At 66.7% G+C, this 8,928-nt stretch overlaps 2 protein-coding genes across 2 annotated transcripts; both read right to left on the bottom strand.

Moving 5' to 3' along the window:
• Window positions 1-472: 472 nt before the first annotated feature.
• PIGS (phosphatidylinositol glycan anchor biosynthesis class S) lies at window positions 473-5,147 on the bottom strand. The gene is made up of 11 exons (XM_026055267.1): window positions 5,085-5,147; window positions 4,827-4,966; window positions 4,636-4,747; window positions 4,209-4,298; window positions 3,949-4,040; window positions 2,812-2,982; window positions 2,601-2,715; window positions 2,165-2,310; window positions 1,935-2,035; window positions 1,348-1,558; window positions 473-1,150 (listed from the first exon to the last, which is right to left on the bottom strand). The coding sequence occupies exons 1-11, from the start codon at window positions 5,125-5,127 to the stop codon at window positions 875-877; spliced, it is 1,497 nt and encodes a 498-aa protein (XP_025911052.1). The 5' UTR covers window positions 5,128-5,147; the 3' UTR covers window positions 473-874.
• Window positions 5,148-5,688: 541 nt separating this feature from the next.
• On the bottom strand, window positions 5,689-8,801 carry ALDOC (aldolase, fructose-bisphosphate C). Its single transcript, XM_026055268.1, has 8 exons — window positions 8,684-8,801; window positions 8,358-8,569; window positions 8,189-8,243; window positions 7,731-7,891; window positions 7,351-7,434; window positions 7,082-7,256; window positions 6,785-6,984; window positions 5,689-6,205 (listed from the first exon to the last, which is right to left on the bottom strand). The coding sequence occupies exons 1-8, from the start codon at window positions 8,793-8,795 to the stop codon at window positions 6,110-6,112; spliced, it is 1,095 nt and encodes a 364-aa protein (XP_025911053.1). The 5' UTR covers window positions 8,796-8,801; the 3' UTR covers window positions 5,689-6,109.
• Between the last annotated feature and the right edge of the window lie 127 nt (window positions 8,802-8,928).

The raw sequence follows: 8,928 nt of genomic DNA, 5'->3' as shown, positions 1-8,928 counted from the left end.
AACTGCCCCCACAACCCCTCCCCCCCGCCGGGCAAAACGGCCCCAGCACAGCACCCGGCCCCGTAGAGGGATCGCTGCGCCCGGGAGCTTCTGGCCAAACTCCCATAACCGGATCCCCTAACAGCCCCCAAGAGGCTCAAGCTGAGCACATGGAGCCCCCGAGAGTATAGGGGCAGGGGAAGGAACCCCATAACCACCCCCCCCAGGTGCTTTGGGCCAAATACTCCAAACACAGGAGGCAGACCCCATAACTAACCCCCCCACTCCCCCCAAGGCCGAGGCCAAATACCCACAACACAGGAGCCAGAGCCCACCCAGCAAGAACCATCCCCCAAGAGCTTTGGGCTAAATACCCATAATGCAGGAGCCAAACCCCATAACCATCACCCCATGTCTTGGGCTAAATACCCATAACTAAGGACCTCTCCCCCCAGAGTCGGGGGGGGGGGGGGGGAAGAACATCAGTGCAATGGGCACACAAGGGCACTGAGCTGCCTGGAGGCAGGAGAGGAGGTTTGTACAGCCCCACACCAGGCCCAGCCCAGCCCCGGTTCCTCTTTATTGGGCAGCAGCTTGCTGCAAAAGCAGCACAGGGCTGGGGGCACATGCAGGGAGCCCCTTCCCCTCCCCTTCCATCTCAGCCTGGGCTGCAAGCAGCAGGCCCTGTTGGAGGGTGCAGGACCCCAAAAGCATCTCCCACCCCTCAAAGCAGCCTCTCCTCCTGTGTCTCAGCCACAGCACAGCTGAGCTGCCAGGCCGGCACCTGACTCTGACACAGTTCTGCCACACACAGCTGCACCATGGGTCTATGACAACATGCTCCAAGTGGCTGGGGCAGTCCCAGCCCCAAAGTAGGGCACTGTGGGGATGGGGCTCAGTCTGTCTTGGTGGGCTCCTTCTTGCGCTGCTTGGCCTCCCGGAAGATCTTGGCCAGGGACAGGAGGATGGGTACAGCCATAGGCAGGAAGAGTGGGATGTAGATGGCAAATTTCTGATCATCGGGGAAGTAGAGGAGATGGAGGAGGGACGGGTCGAAGAAAGCCCGCTCTGAGGAGGTGACAGCTTCCTTGCTGGCCTGGAAGGCTGAGTGGAGGCGGCCCGCGGCCAGCTCTGCCATGGCGCTTTGCACTGCGGCCACCGCTCGGTACACCTGTATGGGAACAGCACAGCTGGTCCTCCCAGGTCAGGGCCACCGGGGAGCCGCTAGGCCCCAGAGAAACAAGCCTGGAGGTCCTCGCTTGCGGACAGGCCTGGGCAGCATCCCAGCAACAGCAGCTGGTGCTCAGCATGAGGACAGCAACTCCTGCCCACCATCCATGCCCTGGCTCAGGCTGCTCAAAAACTTACCTCAGAGGCAACATCATCTTTGATGACAATGTTCCCAATTTTGTCCAGCAGCTGGGCCAGCGAGGTCAAGGTGGTGGACACTGTGGCAACATTCTCCACAGTGCGAGCCCAGAGCAGGCGGTCCAGCTCCCAGTCAGCCAGTCCCTCATTCCCTGGGCTCTCCAGCAGAAACTCTGGGGGCAGCACCTCCCGAGATACCCCAAACAGTAACCTGGGAGCAGAGGGGAAGGTCCCAGCCTGTGTCACAGGCCCACGGTCCTGCACATGCTCCCCCACTCTTCCCCTTCTCCAGTGCACTCAGTCCTGGCAGGACTCAGCCTAGAACTGATGGCCTCCTACACATGGGGCAGGACAAGATGAGCTTCCCACACCAGGAGACAGCAGATGTGCTGGCATCCCTGCCCAAGGAGTGGTGCTGGCTGATGGTCAGCACCTCAGAAGCCAGGAAAAGCCACCCTCAGCCCCCAGAGGGCCAAGTGAGCTGCTGGGCTCCAGCACAGGCACAGCCTGCTCCAATCTGCACCGATTCACACATGCTCTGGGAGGAGAGCACAGATAGGCCTGGGGAGGCAACAGCATGTCCTCACCGGAGCTGGGCCAGGAAAACCTCCATCACTCGCACCATGTCCACATCCACGCGCAGCGGGAGCGAGGCCTGGGGAGGAGCAGGGCCTTCCACGTTGTACACCTGCAAGAGAGCGCATCAGCCAGGCACAACCAGAGCCACGGGGCTGGCAGCGCTACCAGCACTTGCCACAGGCACGGAGGGGCAGCAGCCACCTCGTCGGAGGGCTGCCAGCACCCCACTACACCGTACCATGATGCCGCCCCAGCGGGGGCTGTGGAAGGCGCTGGTGCCCACCAGGGCTCCATCCTTGTCCTGGATGTAGAGAGGGGAGTGGGAGCGCTCCGGCACGTACAGCAGGAAGTTCAGCACGGGGTAGAGCGAAGCAGCGCTGGAGCCTGCAGTGAGAGTCACAGTCAAAGCCTTCCCCTGGCCCGTGGGGAGGGGGAGAGCAGACCACCCATGCTCAGTACCGGGGCAGAGCCCAGTGCTGCTCCTCACAGCAGCACCTTAAACAGCAAGCCCCAAGCAGAGCTCCCAGCCCGGCAGTCTCAGACACCTTTGCTCCTGTCTGGGGCTGACGGGGCAGGGGGCTGCTGGGAGGGAAGGGCACAGGCCATAAGCAAAGCTGTCCCTTCCTCAGCAGACCCTGACCCCGTGAGAGCCAGGTCGGGAGTGCAGCGCTCACCCAGCCTGGCCTCCACGGGGTTGATGACGTGCGGGAGGCTGTGTGCGCTCAGGAGGAAGCTGGAGGACTCCTTGTCAAAGCGTGGCGTCACCCCGAGGACAGCATAGTACAGGATCTGCAGGGATGCAACAGAGATGTTACTGGTGGTGCAGCTCAGGACATCCGACGCGACCAAGGCTGGGCCCTCCCCGTTGCATCTCCCAGCCCTCACCTGAGAGTCAACAGAGAAGTTGGCCATGAAGCTCAGTTTGTCCAGGAAGGGCTGCACATAGTGGCTCACGGCACCCTCGATGTCCCAGTGCACAGCGTGGGACTTGGGGTCAGGGTTCAGCAGGCTGAAGGTGATCTCGTACCCTGCCAAGCACCGAGAGCCTGTGAGGCACTGACACAGAGACCCACCTGGTGACTCTAAGGCCAGGCACGCCACCACCGCAGAGCTCCTGAGAGCAGACAGGGCTCAGCCCCCTTCTCCTTGGCCCTCCCTGACACAGGGCCACACTCTGGTGCCCCAACATGCCCTGATCACAGCACAGATCCTGGCCCAGAGCCACAGGCAAGGGCAAAGGGAGGACCCCACAGGTCTGCTAGCGCAGAAGACGCTCGGATGCTACCAGCAGGGCAGGGATGGTGTCCCCCTCCCCAAGCCAGCTGGCCTTACCCCGGGACAGGGAATGGGGCTTGGGTGCACGTGCTGCGCGCCCGTACCAAGGCTAGACTTGAAGTGCCGACGGGCGTCAGGGCCGAGCTGGCTGGCGGGCACGCGGTCCGAGAGGGCAGCGGTGATGGAGCTGGTTGTGAAGGACATGACCTGCGTGACCTGCTGGAGGCGGGCGCGGAGGGCAGCCAGGCCCTCCCCGGCCCTCACCAGGGCGCTGCGGTGCTTCCCCACGTACACACTGATGCCCTGGGGAAAGGGCAGCGGTGAGGGCCGGGAGGAGGCCTGGCTCCTTGCCCTGCCAGCACACCGGAGAACAGCCCAGGGCCACCTGCAACAAGCCAGGGACAGATCTCTCCCCTCAGCCAGCCAGGCCAGGGTGCCTGCAAGAGATGAAGTGCCACATCCCTCCCCAACCACGGGACGCAGACCCAACAGTCCCTCTTTCTCCTTGCAACCTCTGAGGGTTTCTAGCAAAACCTTCTACAYCTCAGAGCCCCAGGCCACACCCCAGTATCACACCAACCATGAAGGACCTGGGACTTTCTCCTGGGCAGCCATCCATGCCAACCCATCTGGGATTCATCCACTTGCCCCAGAGCTGCAGCATGAACCACCGTATCTCACGGGGGCAGCTACAGCACAGAGGCTGGCACTGAAAGGTGCCCTGTCACCCTATGGCCAATGCTTTACCTGAGGGAGGAGCGAGGAGGTTTCAGGGATCACGTATACGGTCAGGGAGCCCAGTGAGGCATCCTGCAGCGGGTGCAGAGTAGCATCMGCCTCTGGGGAAGATGGAGGCATTAGCAGGGCTGGGAATCTTGCTCCAACCCTCACCCCACCTCAAGGGGCAGCAAAGGCAAGTCCCCTGCTCAGCCAGGCTCAGAAAGAAGAGCCTGCACCCGCCCAGCTGGGTTTAGGCAGCGGGAGCAGCAGACACCTTGTCCTGATACCTTGCACAGTAACCGCATCCAGGGCTGCCTCCTCCTGAGCCGTGGTGCTCCGATAGACCATCTCATAGCGGGACACGATGCTGGTTCTCGCTGCCAGGGGAGAGAGCCTGAGTGACACTGCTAGTCCCAGCACCTGGCTCCCAGCCACCAGACCATTCGCGAAAGCGGGGTGCTAGAAGGGACAAGGCACAGCCTCTGAGGGACACGTGCCGCAAGGCTCCTTAGACGCCAGCTCTAAGCCTCAGACGGCTGCAACCAGCAAGGTGCTGGTCCGGGCTGGCAGGCAGGACAGGTCCAGGGAGCCCCGGGCTGGACAAGCAGGCTCCGGCCTCCCGGGGGAAGAGCAGGAGCCGCGGGGCACCGCGGGGGGGACGAGGCCGCCCAGGAGGGAGCCAGCAGAGCGGGGGCGGGCAGAGGAAGCTCTTACGGTTCAAGAGCGTCTCCTCCTCCTGCGTCTCCCTGAAGGGCAGCGGCCTCGACAGGTCTCCGGGCAGCGACCCGGGGGCGAAGACCACGGCGACGGGCGCAGCCAGCTGGAACTGAGCACAGCGCGTTACCGGGACCGGCCGCCGCCCGCGGCGCCCCGCTCCCCCCTCCCCCTAGGCCCCCGGCGCTCACCGACAGCTCGCCCAGCGCGGCGATGTCGGCGTAGGGCAGCGCGGCGCGGTACGTCTCCGTCGTCCTCCACCACAGCGGCAGCCCCAGCACCACGGCGATGGCCGCGAAGGACAGGGCGGCCCGCCGGCCCCGCGCCTTCTCTGCGGGGACACGCTTCAGCACCGGGCAACGGCAACGGCCGCGGACGGGCGGTTCCCGGGGGGAAGGGGGAACGGCCGCAGCCGGACAGCGGCCGGACGCCCGGGCCCCCCCCGGTACCTGCTTCATCCGCAGCCGCTGCTCCCGCCGCCGCCGCCGCCATTCTCACTTCCTGGCCGGGCTCGTGAGGGGCGGGGCTTACACATAGCTCAGCCTTTCAGAGCGCCCTGTCTCCAGAGCAGCCAATGGGCGCAGAGGYTGGTGCGCGGCTGCGCAGATGGGCGGCCAGTAGCGCCAGTCAGCGCTCTCTACCTTTCTCGAGGGGGCGGGCTTTGGCYGCGCCGCCCCTACGGGTGCCTCGGAGGGACAGGCAGGACGGAGGCGCGCCCGCGCGGGCGGCAGGGGGCGCAGGGGGCGCCTGTGCAGCGCCGAGCACCGAGCACCGCGGTGCGAGGGGGAGAGGGAACGAGAGGAGGGACAGGGACTGGCCTGGGAGGCTCCTTGCCCACCCCATGGCCTTTAGGAGGAACTCGGCCAGCCCTAGACCCCTGTAATGGGTGTGGGTGGGCTGAGGCCAGGCACAACTCATTGCACGGGTGAGCATGACACGTGGTGGGGCTGAGCTGCAGGCAGCATGGTGGTCCCCTGAGGACTGGAGCAGCCCGGGGAGGGAAGCACGCATTCCTGGGGTCCCCCACGGCGACGGAGGAAGCGGACGCGCAGCGCTGTCTCTACCGTTTATTCGTTGTTAGGCTATTTGGTACACGGGGTGCACACGCAGAACACGACACAGGCGGTGGGGGCTCCCCGGGCCGCGGCGCCCCCGGAGGGGGGAGCGGCATCCACCGGGACTGCGAAGCTACGGCAGGGCAGGGGCACCCCCAGGCCTCCCCTCCTGCCCCCCACGCGGCCGGGCCTCCCGCCCCCCCGCCTCGCCGGAGCCCCCCGCCAAAGGGGCATCCGGGCGGCACCCTCTGTCATCCRCGGACACGGCAGCATGGGGCCAGCCCGCGGGGCGCGCTCCCCTTCCCCTCCCCGCGTGGCGGCTCCCGGTAGCGGCTAGGGGTGGAAGCGGGGTGTGAGCGGTGGCGAGGACGGGGGGCCGGGGCGGGGGCCGGGGCGGGCCGGGGGCCCCGGGCCGGCGCTCAGTACGCGTGGTTGGCCACGTAGAGGGACTGTCCGGCGGCGCCCGACTCGTCCCCGCTGCCCTCGTACTTGCCCAGCGCCGCCAGCCCGTTCACCTGCAGGAGAGAAACCCGTCAGCGGCCCCCGGCCCGCCGCAGGGCACGGCCCTCGGGGTCCCCGTCCCATGGGGACGCAGCCCCCCCGCTGTCCCCCATCGCTCTGGGGGACACAGCCTCAGCATCCCCCAGCCCATGGGGACACGGCCCTCGGAATACCCTGTTCTGCAGGGACCCAGCCCTTGGTGTCCCCCATCCCATGGGGCACAGCCCTCAGTGTCCCCCATCACCCCGCTGGACATGGCCTTCGGTGTCCCCCAGCACCCCATGGGACGTGGCCCTCAGTGTCCTCCATCCCATGGGGACACAGCCCTCAGTGTCCCCATCACCCTGTGGGACATGGCCATCAGGGTCCTCCATCCCATGGGGACACAACCCTTTCTGTCCTCCATCACCCCACAGGACATGGCCCTCAGTGTCCCCCATCACCCCATGGGGACACAGCCTTTGGTGCCCCCCATCACCCCACAGGACGTGGACCTCGGTGTTCCCCATCACCCCATGGGGACACAGCCCTGAGCGTCCCCCCTCTCACGGGGACCCGTCCCCGAGCCGGCGGCTGCAGGGCCACCCCGTTACCTCGGCGCGCTTGACGAACTCCTCGGTGGCGGCGCTGGCGTTGTCCCGCTGCCCGCGCCAGGCGCTGAGCGCCGAGGCCTGCAGCGCCCGCCCGTAGGAGAAGGTGAGGGCCCAGGGCCGGGGCAGCGGGCACGTGTTGATGGCGTTGAGGTTGATGGAGGCCTCCTCCTCGCTCTGGCCTCCGGAGAGGAAGGTGACGCCTGCGGAGAGCGGGGTTTCAGCGGTGGGGGGCCGTGCCAGAGCCCCCCGAAACAGGGCTGCAGTCCATCGCCCCCCGTCCCTGCCACATCCCGGTACCTGGGACAGCAGGGGGGACAGTGCGGCGCAGGGCGGTGACAGTGGCCATGGCAATCTCCTCGGGGCTGTACTTGGTGGGGCAGGAGTGCCCGGGGGTCACCATGTTGGGCTTCAGCAGGGTCCCCTCCAGGTAGACGTGGTGGTCACTCAGCGCCTTGTACACGGCCGCCAGCACCTGGGGGGACACGGGCGGTGGGGAGGCCCCTGGCGTGGTGCGGCACGGTCCGGCGCCCACCCCGGTGCCTGCCACGCCGCGCCGCTCCACTCACCTTCTCCGTCACATACTGGCACCGCTTGAGGTCGTGGTCACCGTCCGGCAGGATCTCCGGCTCCACGATGGGCACGATGCCATTCTGCAAGGCACCAGGCAACACCATCATGGGGAGGGTCCTGGGCATCGCCCTGGTCGCAGGGCCCAGCGGGGTGATGCCCAGCCCCGGGGGGCAATGCCCAGTCCCATGGGGCAATGCCCAACCCCACGGGTGATGCCCAATCCCATGGGTAGATGCCCAGCCTCGCAGGGCAATGCCTGTCCTCATGGGGTGAAGCCCATCTTCACGAGGTGATGCCTATCCCCATGCGGCGATACCCATCCTTGTGGGTCCCGGCCCGGCCCCCTGGACAGACGGACACCAGCCTGGGCGCGTACCTGCTGGCAGATGCTGGCGTAGCGGGCCAGCACGTTGGCGTTCTCCATGATGGCGAGGGCGGAGGGGGTGTTGTCGCTGATTTTCAGCACGCAGCGCCACTTGGCAAAGTCAGCGCCATCCTTCTTGTACTGGGCACAGCGCTCGGACAGCCCGTCCAGACCTGTGAGGTGGCCCGTCAGTGGGGAACCCCAAACCCRGCACCCCCAAACCCAGAAACCCAGCACCCCCAGACCCTGCACCTCCAGACCTGGCACCTCCAAACTCGGCACTCCCAGACCTGCCACCCCCAAACCTGGCACCCCCAAACCCAGCACCTCCAAACCCAGCACCACCAGACCCAGCACCCCCAGACCCGGCATCTCCAAACTCGGCACCCCCAGACCCGGCACCCCCAGACCCGGCACCTCCAAACTCGGCACCCCCAGACCTGGCACCCCAACCCTCCTGTGCTGCATACCCTGAGTCGTGGTTTCACCGTCTGTCCCGGCCAGGGGCACGACACCCTTGTCCACCTGCAAAGGGAAGGGGAAGGTGGTGCTGAGCCCCCGCCGAGCCCCCCGCCGCAGCGTCCCCACCACCCCGCAGCCAGCCACAAACRGCCAGCACACCACGGTCCCTCCACCCACCTTAATGCCCACGACGATGCCCTTGTCCTTGATCATCTGGACGAAGGGGGTCCCGTCGTCGGCCTTCTGGTACATGGTCTCGTGGAAGAAGATGACGCCGCCGATGCACTTCTTCACCCGGCTGTCAGCGCTGAAGAGGACCTGGCGGTACAGCCGGCGGTTCTCCTCCGTGTTCTCCACCCCGATCTGGTTGAGGCGCTTGGCCATGCTCCCTGCGGCAGCGGCACYCCCGTGAGCCCCCCGGCCGGGCAGGCACGTGGGGGGCGATTGGAGGGAAAAGAAGGGGGGTGGGGGGAATAGCACCGGCTGGAGCACCGCAAACTGACCTACGGACTCATCGGCGGCCAGGATGCCCTTGCCCGGGGCCACGATGCGCAGGGCGATGTCCGACAGCTCCTTCTTCTGCTCGGCCGTCAGTGCGGGGTACTGGTGCGTCATGGTGGGGCCTGCGCCGAGACGGTGTTGAGTCACGCGCGGTTGGTGGCGGCGGTGGTGGCGGCGAGCGAGCCCCGCTCCCCGCCACGCGCCCGCGTCCCGGCAGGCCGTGGGGGCCGGGCACCCTCGCCGCGGC

This window comes from Apteryx rowi, unplaced genomic scaffold (assembly GCF_003343035.1).
Source record: "Apteryx rowi isolate R43461 unplaced genomic scaffold, aptRow1 scaffold_99, whole genome shotgun sequence".
In the NCBI taxonomy this organism is placed as follows: domain Eukaryota; kingdom Metazoa; phylum Chordata; class Aves; order Apterygiformes; family Apterygidae; genus Apteryx; species Apteryx rowi.
This window is presented reverse-complemented; position numbering and strand designations above follow the sequence as displayed.